The 25,451-nt window shown below is 42.3% G+C and overlaps 1 protein-coding gene across 7 annotated transcripts in view; it reads left to right on the plus strand.

The window, feature by feature from the left end:
• The window catches only part of SPOCD1 (SPOC domain containing 1), a 204,352-nt gene that overhangs the window by 84,808 nt on the left and 94,093 nt on the right, over window positions 1-25,451 (plus strand). For all 7 annotated transcript variants that reach the window (XM_075853156.1, XM_075853151.1, XM_075853158.1 and 4 more), the window contains 6 exons: window positions 12,301-12,460; window positions 15,416-15,532; window positions 17,357-17,485; window positions 18,267-18,390; window positions 18,747-18,885; window positions 19,041-19,161. In XM_075853156.1, coding sequence (XP_075709271.1) covers window positions 12,301-12,460; window positions 15,416-15,532; window positions 17,357-17,485; window positions 18,267-18,390; window positions 18,747-18,885; window positions 19,041-19,161 — 790 coding nt within the window. The remainder of the gene's footprint in view (window positions 1-12,300; window positions 12,461-15,415; window positions 15,533-17,356; window positions 17,486-18,266; window positions 18,391-18,746; window positions 18,886-19,040; window positions 19,162-25,451) is intronic.

A 25,451-nucleotide genomic window follows, 5' to 3' on the forward strand; every position in this document is an offset into this window, starting at 1 on the left:
CTAATAAATTTTGTCATTTTTTCTACTTTATTTGTGGCGTAATAATAGCAGATAGGGGTTGCAAAATCTGGTGACAGAGCCTCTTTAACATCATGGACTGGAAATTGGTATTGTTTCCACAGGGACTTATGAAAGATGTCAGGAATTTTGAAAGATGGAGGGAGTTTAAGACGATAAGCAGATGGGTTAATGACCTGATTAATTTTCTATAGACCAATCAACTTATGTCCAAGTTTGGCAGAAGGCATCTTAAGTTTGATGTTTCTCGCAGAAAGCCAAACTTTCTCACCAGTGGTGAATACTGGACCAGAAGAGCACTACCTATCCGTGGCCTTCTTCTGCCTGCCGACTGAACCCTCAATTTTCTGCCTAACCTGAGCCTAAACCTTCTTCAGCTGGTCCATATATGACTCAACTTCAGTAGTGTTGGAATCAATGGAGGAGCAAGAACCAAAACTAGGATTGAAACTATAATTACAATAAAATTAAGAGGTCTTGGTGGATTCATGGGTGTTTAGTACAAATTCAGCTATAAGAAGGAATGACTGTCTGTCTGACGGTCAAGAACATAACATCTGAGGATTTGTTCCAAAGTCTATTAAAGACGTTCAGTTTGCCCATTAGATTGTGGATGATAAGCAGACGAGAACGCTAAGTCTTCTTTAAGTTTGGCAGAACGCCTTCCAAAATCTGGATACAAACTGCGTTCCTCAATCAGAAACAATATTCTCAGGAATACCATGTAGTCTCACAATGTGTATGATAAACAACCTAGGCAGAGTCAATGAGCTACGTAACTTAGTAAGTGGAACAAGATGACACTGTTTGGAAAACCGGTCCGCCACCACCCAAATGTCTTGTTTACGGGGGAGGCGGATTGGTTATGAAATCCATGGACAAGTGTGTCCAGGGACATATCGTTACGGAAAGGGGTAGGAGTTTTCCAGGCAGAGAACAAGGCAGTTTGGGTCGGGCACACCCCCCGCAGGCTTGTACATAAGCCCTTACATCTCGCATGTAAGAGAGCCACCAGTAGTTATGGGATACCAAACATCGAGTACTAGCCTGGATGTCCTGCCAGAACAGAATCATGCACCTCTTCCGGAACCCTGAGTTGAGATGACACGAATAGCTTCCCTAAAGACAGAGGATCACTGAGGATTGCGCACCCTGATCTCTTCCGCCATATCCAAAGAGACTGCAGAAATGACCATACCTGCGGGAAGTATAGGTTTTTGGAACTGAGTTGCTGTATGGGACTAAAACATCTGGACAGAGTGTCCGCCCTGACATTCTTAGGCCCAGGCTGAAAAGTAACCATAAAATTGAATCTGGCAACATACAGGGCCCATCTAGCTTGCCTAGATTCAAGCTTTTAGCAGATTCGAAATACATAAGATTCTTATGATCTGTAATAACGGCATACTATGATCTGCCCCCACGAGGAAGTGTTGCCACTCCTCGAACGCCCACTTGATAACAAACATTTCCGGATTGCCAATGTCATAATTGGCCTCTGAAAGTTTTTGGGAAAATAAAGCACATGGTCATAAATTAGTGAAACTCGATGGACCATGGGACAGGACAGCTCCCACTCCCAACTAAAAAGCGTCTACCTCTACCATGAAAGGCTGTTGAAGGTCTGGGTGAACCAGAACAGGTGCAGTAATGAAGCGTTTCTTCAAAGACTCAAAAGCCAGAACAGCTCTGAACTCCAATTACCTACATCAGCCTCCTTCTTAGTAAGGTCAGTACGAGGTTAAGCCAGTTTAGAAAACACACCGACACATTTTCTATAATAATTAGCAAAGACCAGAAAGCTATAGAGAGCCTTAAGGGTTTTTCGCTGAACCCATTTGACAATGGCCTGTACCTTGGCAGGATACATACTAAAACCCCTAGCTGAGAGGACGTATCCCAGAAAATTCACTCCCTGAGCAGGTGCAGAAAACGTGCCAGTAAGTGACTACGAAACACCTGCTTATCTCTAGGGGGAGATAAGGATCTGGTAAGGAACCTGTCGAATTCTTGTGTCTTCAGGTTGTGAAGGACAGAGGATTGTCTACCAGACCCCATAGCTGAAGAAAGGAAAATTATCACAGCACCAGAGAGAATATTTGATGTAATATGATGGGTGCAAGCCTTTACAGGAACCTGATCCAAGGTTCAACAAATGGAAACAACAATTTTCAAGGAACAAGGCACCATATCCAAAAATAGGAATTTTATTTGCTTGAGAAAGGTCCTGCTGGACTGAACCATCACATTTGTGGGTAAATAAAATTCCTATTTTTGGATGTGCTGCCTTGTTCCTTGAAAATTGTTGTTACCAAACCCCATAGACATTAGCAGTGGATACCATGGATTTCAGATTCTGCCCAAAAAAAACATAATCTTTTTTTAACCTGCTTAGGTTTTCTGAAGATTCCTTTGAAGAGGCTTTGTCACAACATTATAAGTGCCCTATCTCCTACATAAGGAGATTGGCGCTGTAATGTAGATAACAACAGTGGTTTTTATTTAGAAAAACAATCTATTTTTACCACGTTATTAGCGTTTTTAGCTTTATTCTAATTACTTTCTTAATGCCAAACTGGGCGTGTTTTTACTTTAGACCAAGTGGGCGTTGTACAGAGGAGTGTATGACGCTGACCAATCAGCGTCATACACTTCTCTCCATTAATTTCCTCAGCGCATAGAGATCCTGCTAGATCAATATGTGCTGTCTTATACTGACACATTAACGTTACTGAAGTGTTTAGACAGTGAATAGACATTCCTTCCAGCCAGGACGGGATGTCTATTCACCATCCCGACACTTTGGTAAAGTTTCTGTGGTACTTACAGCAGAGGAAGCGTAATCTTGCGAGATCACGCTGTAAATGACAGGTTACAGCGAGATTACACTTGCTCTGCTATTTTATTTGTATTTTACCTGATGAAGAGGCCGATACGGCCTTGAAACGCGTAGTAATTAAAACAATATCTGATATTACATTTGCTTGTTTTAAATCCTCATTACTCAAGAAGGGTTTTACAAGTTAGCAGCGCCAGGGAATATCCGTTTTTTCCCTCAAACTTCTCAAATTGCGTCTTATAGTCGGCAGTCAAGGGGCCAGAACCCCCTGACCGCTTCCTTAACTCCTTCCAGACCCATGACGATGTGCCGGCACGTCATGGAGCGGGAGGGGGGGGGGGTGATGTTTGGAGCGTGTGAGCCCGCTCGATACACTGCAGGTGTCAGCTGTGTTTTACAGCTGACACGCTGCTCTAACGGCCAGGAACAGCGATCACTCTGTTCCTGGCTGTTTAACTAGATAAATGTGTTTTCCCATGAGGGACATTTATGACATATCCACAGGATATCTTCAGAAAAAGTGTGGTTGAACAACAGCACACGTCTCCCAAATTTCAATCAATATATTATTTTATTGGTCAAACATCTAGTAAAAAATGGCAACGTTTCGACCCGTGACAAGTGGAGGGTCTTTCTCAGGCTTGATATATGGACAGTGACTTTAGTGGTTTCCTATCCCTGGAGTCCCCGAGCAGAGCATCAGCTGATGCTCTGCCTGTGGACTCCCGTACTGCTGCCGAAGTCACTGCCCGTATATGGATAGTGACTTCAGGGGTCTCCTATCGCTGGAGTCCCCGAGCAGAGCATCAGCTGATGCTCTGCCTGGGGACTCCAGCATTGCTGCCAACGTCACTGTCACTATATGAACAGTGACGTTGGCAGCAGTACGGGAGTACCCAGGCAGAGCATCAGCTGATCGGAGACTCCAGTACTGCTGCCGACGTCACTGTCCATATATGCCCAGCCATTAGCTGACAAACGAACAGATGCTTGTTTGTTGTTGATTGGATCTTTTATGCAGTCCTAAGAATCATAATTTGTGGGCAGATCATCTCCCCATGTAAACAGGATGTGTTGCCTACAATAATGCAAACTGTATGGGGACGAGCGATCGTATTATCAATGGTTTGTGCTGATACAGGTTGCATACTCACGATTATTTCAGCATATAAATGGAAGTTAAACGAGTGCTGATCGACTTGCTACATTGTCGATCAGCGCTCGTTTGCGGCAAGAAATCTGCCCATGTAGAGGGACCCTTACTCTTTCATATTTGAGCTATATTAAATCTTTCTAGGTAACCTTCTTAATGTGCAAAGATACACAAGATATAACAGAGAAAAAGTATCCCCTTGAATATTTACCAGTATATTTATTTCTCAAACCCGTTACTGATGTTGGTGAGCCACATTCTCCTATAACTGCCTTGAACCCTTCTGAACTGTGAATGCTTAAAGAGGATCTGTGAGTAATGCCCAATCTCCTAGCTAATCTAACAAGCGCAGTCACACTGATAATGCTATTGAAAATTGTGTCCCAAAACGTTTATTATTTTAAAAGTTATGAGTTTTTTTCCTAAATATGTAAATGAGCCTTTATTAGACAACTGGGAGGTAACAGCAGCGATTCTCCTGAGGTGGAGCTACCACACAGCCTCTGACGCTGTCCCATCAGCATGAAGCTGTTTCAAACAGTGTGAGAGACTAAGGCTGATGGGAAGGGGATCACTTCAAACAGCCATATCTCGGGCTGTGGTTCACCCAGTTCTGGTCGCATATGAAGGAGGAGATTAAAATTTTTCATATGACACCAGGATCGCAATTCTAGCTTGACACAACTGGAGATATCACCAGTTGAATACACAGTCGGGATTGGAAGCTGTATACTATATGATCACACTGTGTTGCTTGGCAGCGAAGGGGGAGAAGCAGTATGATGATTGGACAGCGTCTTACAGAAAACATTACTCTGCCCAGAGTGAAGAGAATATTACTACCCATATGGCTATTAGAGCCAAATTATCAAATTTAGAAAAATGCTCATAACTTTGCAAATAATAAATGTTTTTTTAACCCCGTCCCGACATTTGCCGTATGGGTACGTCATGGAAAGCATTGACTTCCCGCATCTTGCCGTACCCATACGCCGAATGTTTGGGACCGGCTCAGAAGCTGAGCCGGTGCCATCATCGTCGGATCTCAGCTGTATCATACAGCTGACATCCGACTGTAATGGCGGGGACCGAAATTAGCTTTGATCGCCGCCATTAACCCCTTAGGTGCAGCGCTCAAATGCGATCGCTGCACTTAAGGTGTTTGCAGCTCTTCGGAACCCCAGCAATGAAATTGCCGGGGTTCCGGTGGCTGCAATGGCAACCGGAGGCGTAATACTGGCCTCCCGGTCTGCCTAGCACCGAAGCCGGTCAAGATCCGCCCGGCGGCAGAGCCTGATCGACTTCCGTAGCTGCCGGCAAGATGGCGCCGGGTCAGGAGCTGATCCGGCGTCATCAGCGGTGGAAGTCAGCTGTACTGTACAATCGGCTTGCTGTCAGTGAATGACTGACAGATCTAATACATTGCACTACATAGGTAGTGCAATGTATTAGAAAAAAAAATATCTGACCGTTGGACCCTCAAGTCCCCTAGTGGGACTTGAGAAAAAGTGTAAAAAAAGTGTAAAAAAAAGTGCAAAAAATAAAAGTTTGAAAACAATAAAAGTTTCAAGTAATAAAATAAAACACAATCCCCCTTTTACTCTTATCAAGTCCTTTATTATTGAAAAATAATAATAAACCATATGTATTTGGTATTGCCACGACCGTAACGACCTGAGGTATCACGCGGTGAACAGCGTAAAAAAAACGTAAAAAACTTTACCAGAGTTTCTGTTTTTTGGTCACTTTGCCCTACAAATATTAGAATAAAAAGTGATCAAAAAGTCGCACGTATCCAAAAATGGTACCTATAAAAACTATAGCTCGTCCCGCAAAAAACAAGCCCTCATACACCTCCGTCGACAAAAAAATTAAAAAGTTATGGTTCTCACAACTTGGCGACAGAAAAAATGCATTCTTTTTACAAAAGTAATTTTATTGTACAAAAAGTTGTAAAACATAAAAAAGTGCTATAAATTAGGTATCGCCGGAATCGTACTGACCCGCAGAATAAAGTTAACATGTAATTTATAACGCATGGTGAACGCTGTATAAAAAAAAACGAAAAAAGCTATGCCAGAATTGCGTTTTTTTGTTTACCTGGCATCCCAAAAAATAGGATAAAAGGTGATCAAAAAGTTGCATGTACCCCAAAATGGTACCAATAATAACTACAGCTCGTCCCGCAACAAACCAGCCCTCATACCGCTACGTCTATGAAAAATAAAATTTGTTATGGCTCCAATAAGTCAGGAAATAAAAAAATATGCAGTTGTGCCCGAGGGGAACATTTCTTCTGTTTGAAGAGGCGATTTATCAAGGACCTAAAATTAGGGAACCAGGAAAGGGATGGCCCAAACATATCCGCTGGAAGCGCCGGTGCCCGTATTATACCAGGACAACACTTCCCAGCAAAATTCCCCAAACTGCAAAGGCGCGGAGTGTGGATCAAAATGGGGATAATAAAGGCCGCCATATATCAGTGCGACACCGGCCTATGCAGAAAGGATTGTGTCACAGCGTAAGGGGGGATTCACACGAGCGTGTATTCGGTCCGTGCGGGCCGCGTGGTTTTCACGCGGCACGCATGGACCAATACAAGTCTATGGGGCAGTACAGACAGTCCGTGCTTTTTGCGCAGCGTTTGTCTGCTGCGCAAAAAGCGCGACAGGTTCAATAACTCTGCGTATTTCGCGCATCACGCACCCATTGAAGTCAATGGGTGCGTGAAAATCACGCGCACCACACGGAAGCACTTCCGTGGGACGAGCGTGATTCGCGCAACAGCAGTGAAAAGGATGAATGAAAACCGAAAAGCACCACGTGCTTTTCTGTTTCCGAACATCCAAACGGAGTGTCTTTGCGATGAGCGAAGCCGGACAAGCGTACCGAACTTCACCGGGTTTGGCCAAACTCGTTTTGGCCGATCCCGGCAAAAAAATTATCGGTACGCGACGTCAGGAGATAGTCACTGTCCATGGTGCTGAAAGAGTTAAACTGTTTCAGCACCATGGACAGTGACTTGCGATCCCAAAATACATTAACCTGTAAAAAAACCCGAAGTTCTAACTTACCGATTACTCCTGTCTCCTTCCTGCAGTCCGACCTCCCGGGATGACACTTCAGTTCAAGTGACAGCTCCAGCCAATCACAGGCCAAGCACAGGCTGCAGCCAATCACAGGCTGCAGCGGTCACTTGGACTGCTGCGTCATCCAGGGAGGTGGGGCCCGATGTCAAGAGAGGCGCGTCACCAAGGACGCGTCACCAAGGACGCGTCACCAAGGCAACGGCCGGGAAGTTCTCGGTAAGTAGGAACTTTATCTTTTTTTTTTACAGGTTTTTCGCTGTTGTGTTCGGCATTCACTGTCGAGGGTGCTGAAAGATTTAGCTCTTTCAGCACCTTGGACAGTGACGGGCGTTGACAAGCCTCATCTCTATGATGCCAGCTGCGCGAAAATCACGCAGCCGCGCATCAGACACGCATGACACACGCAGCTGTCAAATGTTTTTTGCGCTCGCAAAACGCTGCGTTGTTTGCGCGCGCAAAAACGCAACGTTCGTGTGAATCTGCCCTAACACACATCTATGGATCATTTTATTGTTTTTTTTTACCCCATTATTATACCACCTGACTATGCCCCTTATATACTCCGCCCGGCTTACATATGCCCTACATTATAAACGGAAACACCAGTAAGACTCCAAACAAAACTACTACCAAGCAAAATCCACGCTCCAAAAGCCAAATGGCGTTTCCTCCCATCTGAACCCTACAGCGTCCCCAAACAGCAGTTTCCTTCCACATATATGGCACCGTCATACCCGGGAGAACCCTTTTAGCAATTTTTGGGGTGTGTGTCTCCAGTGGCATAAGATGGGCACGACATATTTGCCACTGAATGGCATATCTAGGGAAAAATATAAATTTTTAATTTGCACCATCCACAGCGCATTCATTTATGGAAAAGACCTGTGGGGTGAAAATGCTCACTACACCCCTTAACAAATGCCTTGAGGGGTGTAGTTTCCAAATGGGGTCACTTCTCGGGGGTTTATTTTTATTATTTCACATCTGAGCCTCTGCAGTTGTGAACCAATACTTTGTAAATCGCCAAATTAGGCCTCAATTTTACATGGTACGCTTTCACTCCTGAGCCTGGTCGACTGTCCAGGCAAGAGATTAGGGCCACATGTAGGGTGTTTCTAAAACCAGGAAACCCAGCATAGTAATTAGAGAGCTGTCTTGTTATGGTGGCACAAGCTGGGCACCACATATTGTCCACATATCTGTGGAAAAAATCCCATTTTCACTCTGCAACATCGAGTTCACACTAATTTCTACAAAACACCTGCAGGGTTAACATGCTCACTACAACCCCTAGGTAAATGCATTGAGGGGTGTAGTTTCCAAAATTGGGTCACTTCTGGGGGGTTTCCACTGTTTTGGGCCCACAGGCGCCCAGAAACCAATCCAGCAACATCTGCACTCCAAATGGCGGTCCTTCCCTTCTGAGCCCTGCCGTGTGCCCAAACAGCAGTTTATGACCACATGTGGGGTATTGCCGTACTCGGGAGAAATAGCTTTACAAATATTGGGTTCTTTTTTTTCTTTTATTTGCTGCGAAAATGAAAAAATTTGCGCTAAAGCTACGTCTTATTGAAGAAAAAGGATTGTTTTTATTTTCACTGCCCAATTCTAATAAATTCTATGAAACATCTGTGGGGTCAAAATGCTCACTACGCCCCTAGATGAATTCCTCAAGAGGTGTAGTTTCCTAAATGGTGTCACTTTTTGGGCGTTTTCATTGTTTTTTCCCCCTCAGGGGCTTTGCAAATGTGACATGGCCTCCGCAAATTATTCCTGCTAAATGTGATCTCCAAAAGCCAAATAGCGCTCTTTCCCTTCTAAGCCACACCGTGTCTCCAAACAGCCGTTTATTACCACATGTGGGGCATTGTTTTACTCGGGAGAAATTTCTTTACAAATTTTGTGGTGCTTTTTCTCCTTCAGTCCTTGTGGAAATGAGAAAAAATAAGCTAAACCTACATTTTCTTTGAAAAAATGTAGATTTTTATTTTCAGGGCCTACTTCCAATAATTTCTGCAAAAAAACTGTGGGGTCAAATCGCTCACTATACCCCTAGATAATTTCCTCAATGGGTGTAGTCTCCAAAATGGGGTCACTTGTGGGGGGTTTCCACTGTTTTGTCTCCTCAGAGACTTCGTAAATGTGACAAGGCCTCCGCAAACCATTCCTGCTAAATGTGATCTCCAAAAGCCAAATGGCACTCCATCCCTTCTAAGCCCTGCCGTGTGTCCAAACAGCCGTTTATTACCACATGTGGGGTATTGTTTTACTTGGGAGAAATTGCTTTACAAATTTTACGGTGCTTTTTCTCCTTCAGTCCTTGTGGAAATGAGAAAAAATTAGCTAAACCTACATGTTCTTTGAAAAAATTTAGATTGTCATTTTCAGGGCCTACTTCCAATAATTTAGGCAAAAAACCTGTGGGGTCAAAACACTCACTATACCCCTAGATAATTTCCTCAATGGGTGTAGTTTCCGAAATGGGGTCACTTGTGGGGGGTTTCCACTGTTTTGTCCCCTCAGGGGCTTTGTAAATGTGACAAGGCCTGCGCAAACCATTCCTGCTAAACTTGAGCTCCAAAAGCCAAATAGCGCTCTTTCCCTTCTCAGCCTCGCCGTGTCTCCAAACAGCCGTTTATTACCACATGTGGGGTATTGTTTTACTCGGGAGAAATTGCTGTACAAATTTTACGGTGCTTTTTCTCCTTTAGTCCTTTTGGAAATGAGAAAAAAAATCGCTAAACCTACATTTTCTTTGAAAAAATTTCGATTTTAATTTTCACGGCCTACTTCCAATAATTTCTGTAAAAAACCTGTGCAGTCAAAATGCTCACTGTACCGCTAGATAATTTCCTTGAGGTGTGTAGTTTCCCAGATGGGGTCATTTTTGGGGGATTTTGACTGTTTTGGCACCGCAAGAGCCTTTCAAACCTGACATGGTGCCTAAAATTTATTCTAACAAAAATAAGGCCCCAAAATCCACTAGGTGCTCCTTTGCTTCTGAGGCCGATGCTTCAGTCCAGTAGCACGCTACGGCCACATGTGGGATATTTCCTAAAACTGCAGAAACTGGGCAACAAATATTGAGTTGCATTTCTCTGGTAAAACCTTCTGTGTTATAAAAAAATTGTATTAAAAATTTATTTCTGCAAAAAAATATGAAATTTGTAAATTTCACCTCTACTTTGCTTTAATTCCTGTGAAATGTGTAAAGGGTTAAGACATTTTCTAAATGCTGTTTTGAATGCTTTGAGGGGTGAAGTTTTTAAAATGGGGTGACTTTTTGGGGGTTTCTAATATATAAGGCCCTCAAAGCCACTTCACAACTGAACTGGCCCCTGTAAAAATGGCCTTTTGAAATTTTCTTGAAAATGTGAGAAATTGCTGCTAAAGTTCTAAGCCTTGTGATGTCATAGAAAAATAAAAGGATGTTCAAAAAACTATGCCAATCTAAAGTAGACATATGGGGGATGTTATTTAGCAACAATTTTGCGTGTTATAACTGCCTGTCTTACAAGCAGATACATTTAAATTGAGAAAAATGCTAATTTTTGCAATTTTTTGCTAAATTTTGGTGTTTTTCACAATTAAATACTGAACATATTGAGCAAATTTTGCCAGTAACTTAAAGTCCAATGTGTCACGAGAAAACAATCTCAGAATCGCTTGGATAGGTGAAAGCATTCCGGAGTTATTACCACATAAAGTGACACATGTCAGATTTGAAAAATGAGGCTCGGTCAGTAATGTCAAAAGTGGCTAAAGAGGGAAGGGGTTAAAACAAATCACACTGTAGTTATCAGGAGCAAAGGCCTATTCGATTAGTTAGAAGATCGGGAATTAATAAACTGGTGGCAGAGCCTCTTTAAAGAAGTCAGAAACAGTGCCAAGAGATTCTCCTTCGTGGCTCTCTGAAATTATATGTCAGTAGATGTAAGAAGATATGTTGATGCTTGTTAGCCTTTGTTTACATCTGCGTCAGGGATCTGTTCAGGCGTTCCGTCTGAGCTTTCCATCAGGGGAACCCATGAACGGAGCCCTGACTAAAAGTAACGGAAACCATGGTTTCCGTTTGTCCCCATTGTGTAAGGGTTCCGTTGCTTTGACGGAATGAATAGCGCAGTCGACTACAGTATTGCTTCCGTCAAAACGACGAAACCCTTGCACAACGGAAACAAACAGAAACCATTTGCATCGAATCCGTCACTATTGAAACCTATGGTGATGAAAACGGAAAGGTATGGTTTAAAGAGGCTCTGTCACCAGATTTTGCAACCCCTATCTGCTATTGCAGCAGATAGGCGCTGCAATGTAGATTACAGTAACGTTTTTATTTTTAAAAAACGAGCATTTTTGGCCAAGTTATGACCATTTTTGTAATTATGCAAATGAGGCTTGCAAAAGTCCAAGTGGGTGTGTTTAAAAGTAAAAGTCCAAGTGGGTGTGTATTATGTGCGTACATCGGGGCGTTTTTAATACTTTTACTAGCTGGGCTGGACTTTTACTTTTAAACACACCCACTTGGACTTTTGCAAGCCTCATTTGCATAACTACAAAAATGGTCATAACTTGGCCAAAAATGCTCGTTTTTTTAAAATAAAAACGTTACTGTAATCTACATTGCAGCGCCTATCTGCTGCAATAGCAGATAGGGGCTGCAAAATCTGGTGACAGAGCCTCTTTAAGTCAGGGTTCCGTTCATATGTTCCCCTGACAGAAAGCTCAGACGGAACACCTGAACGGAGCCCTGACGCAGATGTGAACGAAGCCTAAGACAGTGACAAATCTGGATTATAAGTGTATGTTCACACATGCCAGTTTTTTGCAGAAATGTCTGGGACTGAAAATCCATTCCATATAACTGAATGGAGTTGTTTATATGTCATAAGGATACATTCCTGCAAACATCAGATTATTGGGATAGTTGCAAATATTTCTGCAACAAATCTGCCTCATGTGAACACAATCTTACAGTATTTGGAAAAACCCGGTAATTAGTACCGTTGTATAACTTACTTGACTTTTTATAGATTTAATTTGCCATTATACATATAATGTGCATTCTTATTTAGATTTGTCTGCTGATTTGGGTATGGACTGCATACTAAGCTAATAAGATATACCAAGCGGTCTACTTATTGTTAGTGGTAATCTAGAATATCACACTATGTAAACTGATATTTACTTCTTTAACATTTTAGGGTTAGGGAAATACAGAATCTTGATGTAGCTGAAGAAACATTGGAAAAATTGGCAGAGAATGTAGAGGAAGAAATATTCAGGTTGTATCCTGATACTGGATTAAGGTACAAAACAAAGTACAGAAGTCTTCTTTTCAACTTGAAGGACCAGAAAAATAAGGTATACCATAATATAAAGAATCACCCTTAATTTATATCTATGCAATAGATAAATAGTACCCTGTAGTTACTAAGTATGTGAATATGTATACATAGGGAGTAAAGATATAACCAATATAAACATATTCCGCAAAACTTTACAATTCAGTGGGTACATGTATAGACATTACAATATGACAAAACTTATTAAAGCGGTTGTCCAGTCCCTAAAAATTAATGGACTATACTCAGGATAGGCCATCAATATGTGATCGGTCGAGGTCTGACACCCGGGACCACCGCCGATCAGCTGTTTTAAAGGGTACGAGCGCTGCTTCCCCTTTCCATATCTGCTTGTACTGTGAATCGCTGACACACTTGTAGTGGCGGTTCACGGTACTGCAGACGTCTGCCATTGAAGTGAATGGGAGAAGGCTGAAGTACTGTGAACTGTCTCTACAATTATGTTGACGCTTCATAGTACAAGCAGATAAGGAATGAAGGGGAAGCAGCGCTCGTACGGGCGCTGCGACCCCTTCAAAACAGCTGATCAATGGAGGTCCCAGGAGTTGGACCCCGACAGATCAGATATTTATGGTCTTTCCTGAGGATAGGCCATATATTTTTAGGGACTGGACAACGCCTTTAACAATTCAAACATGAGTGCTGAGGGCCTTATGCACAAGAGCTTACAATCTATAAGGAGGATCAATTTCAGCTGCCCATAGAAGTCTATAGAGAGGATAGGGGAGGAAGGAACAAAGTGAGAGAGAGACACACACATAAGATGATGCAGCTTCTAGTAAGAGTTATTTCACCCCGTTCTGGATTCTCGGCAGCACTGCTGCATAATCTCCTCCATGGTGCTGCAGCTTTTATTTATATGTGTATATATATATGTGCTAGATAGAAATAGGAGAGCAGGACTCTTGTATGTGGTCAATGTATAGCGGACATGATAGCAGTTAGGGCTTATTCAGACGAACGTATAATACGTCCGTGCAACGCACGTGATTTTCACGCGCCTCGCACAGACCTATGTTAGTCAATTGGGCCATTCAGACAGTCCGTGATTTTCACGCAGCGTGTGTCCGCTGCTTAAAACTCACGACATGTCCTATATTTATGCGTTTTTCGCGCATCACGCACCCATTGAAGTCAATGGGTGCGTGAAAATCACGCGTAGCATACGGAAGCACTTCCGTGGGATGCGCGTGATTCGCACAACAGCAGTAAAAACTATGAATGAAAACAGAAAAGCACCACGTGCTTTTCTGTTTACAAACAGAGTGTCATAATGATGGCGGCTGCGCGAAAATCACACAGCCACGCATCATATGCTGCTGACACACGGAGCTGTTATGGACCTTTTGCGCGCACAAAATGCACACGCTCGTGTGAATCCGGCCTTAGGCTAAGCCCACTAGCTCAGAGAAAGCTGAGAATTAGCAATAGAGCCTGCAGAGAGGAAAACTGCTAATAGATGCCATATATATGTTGTATAAAGGGCAGAAATAGTGTCATTCCTCATGTGCACGCATATGGCTTCCTATTCTGAAAAGTCATCTGAAATGTTAGGTCTTTAAGTTCTGAATATATGGTCAGATGGCTGGCCATTCAGCTGTTAGCTTATAAAGAAAGCTGCAAAATTATGTATTCTGGGTAGGTTAGATGGGTGGAATCCCCTAATGGATATTTATGAGGAGCCAGAGTAAGTTACAAAGATAAGACCCAGCTGACATTCAGAAGGGTGACATTGTAAGAAAGAAGCATATTAAAAAGGAAAATATACCCAAACAGCATCACATAATTTAACAATGATGACTACCCCCCTGTAGGACACTAGTGATGATAAGGCTTGGACGATTTTAACATGTACAAATCCCTCACGTTTTCTGTTAGTCATGACAGTTTCTTACTGACAGTTTTACATTTTCCTAGGCTGGATGGGGCTTAGTTGTATGAACCTGCCCACTGACATCTATGTAAGGAGAGGGAATTATCATGCAGATGACTCAATTGACATGGAGTCATGGAGATAGCAGCCACTTGATGCTGCAATGTAGAAAATATGTAGTAACATCAAATAACAGGAAACATGAAGACTATACAATGTAAAAGAAAGGACACATATAAACACCATGTGCTGGCTGATATTTTGTTTTTGACCGGGGGGTTTCTTTAATGACCAAGCAATTTTTTCATTTTGTCGTCATGGCATTTCAAAAGCCATAACTGTTTTTATTTTTCTGTAGACATAGCTATATGAGGGCTTGTTTTTTTGTGGGACGAGTTGTATTTTCTAATGCCACCATTTTGGGGTACGTATGATTTTTTGATTAACTGTTATTAACTTTTTTGGGGGTAGGTAATAAAAAAAACAGCAATTCTGCTATTCGTGTGTTATAAATAATTTATTCTGTGGCTCGTTATGATTATTGTGATACCAAGTTTTAAAGTTTCTTAACTTTTTACTACTTTTGCACAATAAAACCTCTTTTGAAAAAAAATAAATATTTAACATTATTAGTTTTCTGCCGACGTTATATGAGGGCTCATTTTTTGTAGTTTTTATTGGTGTCAGAAAACAGCAATTCTGAAATAGTTTTTTATTTTATTCTTTATGTCGTTCACTGTGTATTAGTATCGATCTCACCTGTTTAACCCTTCAGATGCGGTGCTCAATAGCGAGCGCCACATCTGAGTGGTTTTGGAGAGAGCTTCCTCTCATCCCACCGGCACCCGGCGATAAAATCGCTGATTGTCTGTGTCTACGATGGCAGCCGAGGGGCCTAATAAAGGCGTTTGCTCGTTCATCTGCTGATCATTCCCCTGTTTACACAGGGCAATTATCGTCAACGCTCGTCTGCCCGATAATCGTCCTGTGTAAAACCCCCTTAACCCTGTGTCTTTCAGATAAACAAAATCTCACTAGCAGTTCTTTGAACTTCATATTCTTTATTCTTATCTTTTTCAGATTTTCTTTCAACGTGTGGTACTTGGTGAGATCATCCCACAATCTCTTGTTCAGATGAGCCCTACAGAAATGGCTCACCAGGAGCTAACAAACTGGAGAAACCAAGAGAGGCAGCATGTAAGATATATTTACTATGAACTGAAGAGATAGCAATAGTTTTCTTTAAAGAGGCTCTGTCACCAGATTTTGCAGCCCCTATCTGCTATTGCAGCAGATAGGCGCTGCAATGTAGATTACAGTAACGTTTTTATTTTTAAAAAACGAGCATTTTTGGCCAAGTTATGACCATTTTTGTAGTTATGCAAATGAGGCTTGCAAAAGTCCAAGTGGGTGTGTTTAAAAGTAAAAGTCCAAGTGGGCGTGTATTAGGTGCGTACATCGGGGCGTTTTTAATACTTTTACTAGCTGGGTGTTCTGATGAGAAGTATCATCCACTTCTCTTCAGAACGCCCAGCTTCTGGCAGTGCAGACACAGCGTGTTCTCGAGAGATCACGCTGTGACGTCACTCACAGGTCCTGCATCGTGTCAGACGAGCGAGGACACCGGCACCAGAGGCTTCAGGTGATTCTGCAGCAGCATCGGCGTTAGCAGGTAAGTCGATGTAGCTACTTACCTGCAACCGCTGATGCTGCTGCAGAATCAACTGTAGCCTCTGGTGCCGATGTGTCCTCGCTCGTCTGACACGATGCAGGACCTGTGAGTGACGTCACAGCGTGATCTCTCGAGAACACGCTGTGTCTGCACTGCCAGAAGCTGGGCGTTCTGAAGAGAAGTGGATGATACTTCTCATCAGAACACCCAGCTAGTAAAAGTATTAAAAACGCCCCGATGTACGCACCTAATACACGCCCACTTGGACTTTTACTTTTAAACACACCCACTTGGACTTTTGCAAGCCTCATTTGCATAACTACAAAAATGGTCATAACTTGGCCAAAAATGCTCGTTTTTTAAAAATAAAAACGTTACTGTAATCTACATTGCAGCGCCGATCTGCTGCAATAGCAGATAGGGGTTGCAAAATCTGGTGACAGAGCCTCTTTAAACTAGACTCAGTATCTTAAAGGGAATGTGTTGCCAGAAAAACATGTTTTTTTTTTTAAATTTAAACATTTAGTGTGTGGGTGATTAAACATTGTTCAAATTTTTTTTTTTTTTTTGGCACGAGCCAGGAAATATTATAAATTATTTCTAATTTATAATACTACCCATTTTTGGCCACTAGATGGGGCTGTTCCCAAATTGCAGCATTGCAACATTGGGTTAAAAGCCCTCGCTCTAGTGAGCTCTCAGCATCCACCCCTCCTTTATCCTGGCTAGTGCCGGGATAAACGAGGGGTTTGAAAGGTTTAACCTCCTACACTGTGTGTCGCCATTTTTTGAGGTAACCCACAGTGTAGTAGGTTTACATACAGTAGTAAACACACACAAACACTAACATACATTGAAATCTCTTACCTGCTCCTGCCGCCGCGGCTCCCTCCGGCCCGTCCGCTCCGTTTGCTGCCGCTGTTCCATGTGCACAAGTCCGGAAGCCGCGACCGGAAGTAGTAATATTACTGTCCGGCCGCGACTTCCGGTCCACAGGAAAATGGCGCCGGACGGCGCCTATTTCGAATAGGACTGTGTGGGAGCGGCGCATGCGCAGTTCCCACACAGACGCCGTACACGGCAGTCAATGGGACGGGAGCCGTTCGCAGTCCCTATGGGACTGTGGCTGCTGTATTCCATGTCTGTGTGTGTCGTTAATCGACACACACAGAAATGGAACAAAAAATGGCAGCCCCCATAGGGAAGAAAAAGTGTAAAAATAAGAAACAGTAAAACACAAACACACAAATGAATATAAACGTTTTTATTAAAGCACTAACATCTTTAACATATAAAAAAATTATTTGCGATGACACTGTTCCTTTAACTTTTGTCCCTCTTTGTTCTAGACTTTGGAGATCATTGAGAAAACAGAAAAGGAACGAAATGAAAACCAGCAGATGATAAAGCTCACACACAAGGGGCTGATTGAAATTGATACATCACCGGATCAAATGTTTACTTTGGAGGATCTGTCTGTGAGTAAATATCTGAAAGGGAATTCTGCAGGTTTATTGTGAATATTTGAATATGTCATAAAAGTCTGAATGGTGGGATTCTGACCTCTTGGTGGGGATTCTGCTATAAAATATATCTGCCATTACAAATTTAAAAAAACATAAAAAATGTCAGAACTTATATTTTCAACCATTAAAATCTTCACAATATGGCTCGCTTTGTCTTCAATGCTACCGTATTTAGTGCTGGAGCCTTAGGGCTCATTCAGACGAGCGTGAATCTCGTCCGTGTGCTGTGCGTTGAAACAATACACAGCATACAGACCCATTGATTTCATTGGGGCTATTCACACATACGTGCGTGTTCAGGCAGCGAGTGTCCATTGCGTGAAACTCACTGCATGTCCTATATTGGTGCGTTTTCACAAACCTAGCCGCCCAAATCGATGGGTGCGTGAATACCACGGACAGCACAAGGACGCACCTCTGTGTGCAGTCCATCTTTCACGCATCAATTACATTGAAAAAAAAAGAAGTGCTTGCAAGTGCGTGAAAAACATATGCCACTCGCAAAGCACACTGATGTAAAAACGCACACGGACAGATTTACACACGTTTTTTATGAACGTAAATCTGTCACGCTCTTATGAATGTAGCCTAACTGTAATATTTATTTTGATTACAAAAGTAGCCATATAGCAAGGCTATGTGATGATTTAGTATCATGAATGTTGATATCTCGCAGTTAATAGTATGATGCTGCACTCATATAATTTATATAATATATAACTTTTATCCTTAGAATGCACCTTGGAATTCCAAAGATGTACAAGGCTCAAATGTTGAAGTAATAACAGAAAAAAACACTGATACAACAGCACAACACAAAACTCACCTTCTGGACCTCAATTGTCTTATTTGCATGGGTAAGATGAATACTCAAAATTAAACTGTGTGAGTACATAAAATGCTCACACTTTTCAGTATACTCTATGGCAGGTAAGGTGCCTAGCCTTTCCACAGCCAAGTCCATGCTCAGGACACAGCTCTTTATATAAGTAACTCCATTACCAGAGCATTTTGCTAAATAAATGGCACCAACATTTTTGGGGTTACACTGATCTGTCCCACCTCCCAAAAATTTGAATTTGGACGAGCTGAACAAGCATAGAATAGGGTTACTGGGACTCTTTTTTTTAAAAAAATTCAGCTAATTTAATTCGTTCAGGTTATGTCAAATGAAATGCATATTTAATATTTAATAGTGATATCTGTTGCACAGGGAAAATCAAACCTTCAGAAATGATGCATTCGAGCCAATGGACAAAAGTAAAATCAACAATCAAAATTGCAAAGGAAAAGAGCCATGTGGAGAAGCTACTACCCTCAGAGGCAGGAGAGGCCATTGACAGCATGGGAAAGTAAAGTATTTCTTTATTTATTTATGTATGTATGTATGTAAATTTGGCCTATCTTATAAGGTGTTATCTTATAAAATCTTGAGACTTGTATTTGAAGTATACTAACATTTCCATTATGAACTCTCACCCAGTGTTTGCTTTTCTTTTCTTTCCAGTGATGCTCTAAGGGCTAAAACTCAGTCTCTGATATGGAAAGGCTTTATTCAGATGTTTTCCATTAAGCAATTCAAAGTGACAGCCATCCAAGTATCTGGTTATAGCACCCACCTTTGTCAGGTCAGTATTGTTCTTACGGTTTGCCCTAGTCTTGCAGCATTGTGTTACATTTTTAATGGTCAGATATAAAATAAAAGAGCAGCAAAACCTTTTTTTTTGTAATACAGTATTTTTGAATTTTTCCAGATTTTATTTTTACGTTTTCTATCTGTGCTATTTCATTGTTCTAATTGCTTTTCAGTATATCTCTGTTGTCATATGAGCTCCTGCAGACTATCAATTACTTTTACTTAGGCCCCCTGCACACGGCTGTAGCTGTAATCCCGGTCCGTGATTACAGCTACGGACGGCCGCGGAAAGTCGTCCGCATTTGCAGGCCATGCTCATTATAAAGTATGGGAGCATGGTCAGTAAAATAAAAAAATAGGACATGTCCTATTTTTTACAGAAGCTTTGTGTGGGGGTATGAGGACCCACTAGGCCGCTCTGCCGTAGCGGAGTAGCAGCTGGCCAAAACACAGTCAATGCAAGTCTTTAGAAGTAGAGTACCTGTATAGCAGTCCAGACAGATACGTGGCGTAGTAGACACTTCTATACAGATGACACTTGGCGTGACAGAAAACACTTGGCGTGGCAGATGACACTTGGCACAGAGGATAAACTTGACTCCAACACTAGACTTCGCACAGGAACAAACACAATTACTGTATACGGCATACAGGATTTGGGAACAGGATACAACTAAGGGACCATTTGCTAACGAACATGTGTAAACACAACAACGCTCAGGCAAGGAGAGGAAGGGCAGAGCCGTTTTTATAGTCCAGGGTGGAAAGTGAGTCATGAACATTTCAAATGTGCGCGAGCTGGCCCTTTAAGGTGGAGACAGAGGAACAGTGCAGCCGCGTGTGCTGGCGTCTCCGAGGTGACCGTGGGCACGACACATTCTACGGCCCGGACTCCGTCCCGTAAATATATGGGAAGGTGCCCGTCGGTCCTAGAAATGAATGGGTCCTTAATTACAGATGAAATCTACAGTTGTGCGCATGGGGCCTTAAACTGTACTGTTACAATACAGTAATTATCTACAATTAATTTTAAAAAAACATTTATCTGTCATAAAGTAATAAAATACATGCAGTAATGAATAACATTAACCCCTTAATGACCGGGCCATTTTGCACGTTAATGACCAAGGATTATTTTTTGTTTTTTCACGGTCGCATTCCAAGAGTCGTAACTCTTTTTTTATTCCGTCGACATAGCCGTGTAAGGGCTTGTTTTTTGCGGGACGAGTTGTATTTTGTAATTGTACCATTTTTAGATGCTTATAACATATTGATTAACTTTTATTAACTTTATTTTAGGAGAGAATTGAAAATAAGCAGCTATTCCAGCATTAATTTTCACGTTATAAATTTACGCCGTTTACTATGCAGCGTAAATAACATGTTAACTTTATTCTATGGGTCGGCACGATTACGGGGATACCAAATATGTAAAGGTTTTATATGTTTTTCCTACGTTTGCACAATAAAAACCCTTTTAGAAAAAAATTACTTGTTTTTGCATCGCCGCATTCCAAGAGCCGTAACGTTTTTATTTTTCCGTCGATGTGGCCGTACGTGGGCTTGATTTTTGCGGGACAATGTGTAGTTTTCATTAGTACTATTTTGGGGTACATAGGACTTATAGATTAACTTTTATTTTATTTTTTATGGGGGGAATGGGAGAAAAGAGAGAATTTTGACGTTGTTTTTTGCGTTTTCTTTGGACGCTGTTCATCCGGCGGTTTAATTAATATGTTCATTTTATTGGTCAAGTTGTTACGATCGCGGGGATACCATATATGTGTATGTGTGATTTGTTTTGACCGTTTTACTAAATAAAACCACTTTTTGGGCCAAAAAAGTAGTTTTATTTGACTTTGACTGTAATTATTCTTTTTTTTTTTTTCACAAACTTTATTTGACTGTTTTACATTTTTTTTTTTAGTCCCACCAGGGGACTTCACTATGCGATGTGCCGATCGCATATATAATGCTTTGGTATACTTCGTATACCAAAGCATTATTGCCTGTCAGTGTAAAACTGACAGGCAACCTATTAGGTCATGCCTCTGGCATCGCCTAACAGGCAGTTGCGGAAGACAGACCTGGGGGTCTTTGTTAGACCCCCGGCTGTCATGGAAACCCGACGGCGACCCGCGATTTGTTTGCGGGGGCGCCGATCGGGTGACAGAGGGAGCTCCCCCCTCTGTCAAACAGATTAAATGCCGCTGTCACTATTGACAGCGGCATTTAATGGGTTAAACTGCCGGAATCGGAGCGCGCTTCGATTCCGGCAGTTGCAGCAGGAGCCAGGCTGGGTATAACAGCCGTGCTCCTGCCGCTGATCGCGTGGGTACAGTCTCAGTACCCGCGCCATCACAGGACGGATATATCCGTCCTCCTGCGCGAACTAGCAGCTGCTGCGGACGGATATATCCGTCCTTCGGCGTTAAGGAGTTAAAAAACTCATGGTCCTAATTATATTTACATCATTAGATAGATCACCCTTCTTGTTCTCAAGTAGAGATAATATACTACAATGCTATCACTTGATTTTTCTAATAAGTGTGTTGTAACTGGCAATGCCACTTCGGGAAAGTTTGACATCTGCCATTTGAAAAAACATTCATTACTCTCGATAGACAAGACTTATTTTTCTATTTCTCTTGGAGTTCTCTCTTGTTGAATAGTTTGTCAACTATGTTTATTGCTTTGTCTGCAATTGATTTAAAGATGTTTCCATGTTCCAATAAAAATGCCATATTATTTTCCTCAGCATGATCATTAAAGGGGTTTTCCCATGAAGAATATTTATGACATATCCACAGGATATGTCATAAATGTTAGATAGATGCGGGTCCCACCTCTTGGACCCGCACCTATCTCTAGAACGGGGCCCCCTAATCCCCGTTCTAGCTTTTTGTGCTCACGCTGCCTCCCGGCCACTTACTGATTACATGGCCGGGAGTTACGGAAACAGCGTAACTCGCTGAGCTACACTGTTTCCGTAACTCCCATATAACTGAATAGTAGTTACGGAAACAGCGAAGCTCACATGCTACGCTGCTTCCGTAACTGCCATTCAATACTAGTGAGAGTTACGGACACAGTGTAGCTCAGCGAGTTACGCTGTTTAAGTGGCCGGGAGGCAGTGTGAGCAAAAAAAGCTAGAACGGGGATTAGGGGGCCCCGTTCTAGAGATAGGTGTGGGTCCAAGAGGTGGGACCCGCATCTATCTAACATTTATGACATATCCTGTGGATATGTCATAAATGTCCTTCATGGGAAAACCCCTTTAATGCAATGTTTTCTGTAAGATCAATAAAGTTTTGCCCAAAAATAAAAATGTCCTGATTTTAGTATTTACATTTCCTGTTTAAGAAGTTACCAGTCTGATTGCCATTTACAAAATATTCCAACACACTGACGGTGTCAGAACCCAGGAAATTCAGGCATTCGCCCGGGACCCACTGGAGGAGGGAGTGCACACTGCTGCTCTCTGTCCTGCATAAGGCTACGTTCACACGACCGTTTGTATTTTGCAGTCTGTAAACAATGTATCATCAAAACACGGATAGCACACGAATGGCTTCGGTGTGCTGTCCGTGGTTTTCACGCCGCCATGCACTTGAATGGGTGAGACTGAGCCCCAAACACGGACAAGAATAGGACCTGCTCTGAGTTTCGCGGCTAGATGCTCACCGCACCTCTTTGCTTCCCCCCTCAAGTCCCCTCAGCATTCTGCGACTCGTACAACATCCTGATGCTGCCAATGGTCAGTATTTTGTATTAGCCGCGGGCCGTAGTGAGAGACTGTAATGTACGTGGCTGCGGGCCGTCAGCTGCAAGCTCCTCCTGACAGCCGCAGCCACGAGTCAGCGAGCGCTGGCCCCAGCCTCCTCCTTCTGATGAACTTGAACCCGTGAGTACCCTGGACTATAAGAGGGCTCCAGTCCCCTGCTTCTATGCCTGAGCGTTGTTGATGTTTCCTAAGTTTGTCTATGTGATGGCCTCCTAGTGTGTTCTTGTTCCCTGCATTCCATACTATCCTGGTCTAGCACTGTGTTGTGCCAAAGTCGTGTCGTGCTGTATCCCACGTCTGACCTGCGTCATCTCGTCTGACGTCTACCTGCTGCCTAGTCCCAGCCGAGCCTGCTCTGCTGCTGTCCGAGCTGCCACAGGTACCGATACGAACTATAGACATTGACCTGCGCCCTGTTGGCCAGCTGCTTTACCGCCAGGGCGGTACGGCCCAGTGGGTCCACAGACTCTTCGTGACAGAGACTGAGAGGACCATGAGGGAAAAAGAGTAGTGAGTTGAGTTTACTTTTTTTTTTGGTATTGTGTTTTATTGTCTGATGAGTGGGGGTATTTCGAGAGGGCAAAGTACAGGGCCTGGTTACTTTGCTACACCCCACAAAGTGAAATCTACATCAGCTCGGAGCTGGCGTAGATTGTATAATTTATGCCAATTTTTTGGCGTAAACTATAATAAATTAGTCGGGCCGCGGCCGTCCCCACACGCTTTTCTAAGCCACACCCTTTTTAATAAAAGAGTTGAGGGTGGAGTAAAGAAAAAATAAAAGTCACAGTTTTTAACGCAAACGGCGACTTTTTTGTTTTTTTTGCATCTTTTCTACGCCAGTACTATGCCAAATTCCTCCCATAGTGTAGGCCAGGCCTAAGAGTACCATGACTGAAATTTCACTGGCAACATTATTGGTGTATAATAAATATACTGGGTGGAGGAAAGAGGTTGAAGCATAAAGAGGCCCACTGTAACTCTATAGCCCATGGGCCCATGTAAACCTTGAACCCTGTTCCAAAATATTCAGATAGCAAAAACTTTATTGTTTGCACATAATCATTTTGTTAGTATAAACTCACCGACTAGCATAAAAGCTATTTATCCCTTGAGTTATCTATTTGTTTCTAGCAGCCTTGAAGGAAAACTATACACTAGGAATAAGAATCCCCTACGTGCTATAACCTACTTACTGGGAATACCATCTAAAACCTTGCGAAAGGTCACTGTCAAGTTGTTAACTTACATACTGAACGCTTCCAAATGTCTAGTAGCATATAATGGGCAAAGATATTGTTTCCCTTATTTGCAGATATTAATGCGAGAATTAAGTACAGTACATCAAAAATATGGAATGCTTGATTGCATGTCATAACCCATTTATGTCACAAGTTTAAGATGCTTTTCCAGTTTCATGTAAAAAAAAACGTATACGTTGACTATAGAAAAGTTACTCAACTTTCTAATATGCTTCTATACTTTCAATATACTGCATTTAACGCGTACCTCCAGTGAAAAACTATAGTAGTGCAAAAGTGTGCACTATAATTGTTTTTCCGAATCACTTGTATTAGCTATCTTGCTCCTAGCAGCATCACAGACTGTGTAAAGTCTTTGGTGCCGGCTGCTCATAAATCTTCAGTGGGAGACAGAGTGTCCTGCTCGTCTCCATAGCTCCCGTATCCAGAACAGCCGTTAGCGCTCTAGGATTGTTACATTTTTTTACAAACTGCTGCAAATATCAATGTGTAAATGTACGTTTTTTATTAGATGCGGTCAGCACGTGACCGCTGCAGCTAATCAGACGACTCATCGGTCATGTGTTGTATTCCTGGCATGAACGCTCAGCAATGTGCACCATGATGTCAGGAATATGACACGTAGATGACTGTATGAGGGTACAGTTCTAAATCAAGATCCAAGAGAATAGTCAAATAAAGCCGAGGTCAGGGTCACAAGCAATGGTTAAGAAACTGGGTCAGTGGCTAAGGTCAGGTACATGAATAGTCAATCACAGGTACTGGAACGAGAGTGCTGGAGTCAGAATGGGACCTTATACTCTAGAACCTGTTGGTACTCAGAAAGAGCCTTATGAAGTCAGTCAAATTGGATAAGTTATAGGGGGGTGAATGATTGGCAGAAGATTTCTCTAATAAAGCTGGTGGCTAGGACAGGGGCTGAGTGTAAACCCTTGAATGGTTAAAATGTGCCATCTTAGAAAAGCGGTCAACCACTATCAATATGGCGTTATACCCTTTAGAGCAGGGGTCTCAAACTTGGCCGGGTAAATGGGCCACATATAGAAAAAATGGGAAGTTGACGGGCCGCATTACTTTCAAATTTGATACAATACAAAATGATTGTTAATCAATTAGTTATTTGAACTACTATAACGCTATTACTATAATAATAATACGACATTACTATAACATTACTACATTACTATAATAATACTACATTACTATAACAATACTACATTACTATAATAATACGAC

The sequence above is a fragment of the Rhinoderma darwinii genome, chromosome 2 (assembly GCF_050947455.1).
Source record: "Rhinoderma darwinii isolate aRhiDar2 chromosome 2, aRhiDar2.hap1, whole genome shotgun sequence".
NCBI classification, from domain to species: Eukaryota; Metazoa; Chordata; class Amphibia; order Anura; family Rhinodermatidae; genus Rhinoderma; species Rhinoderma darwinii.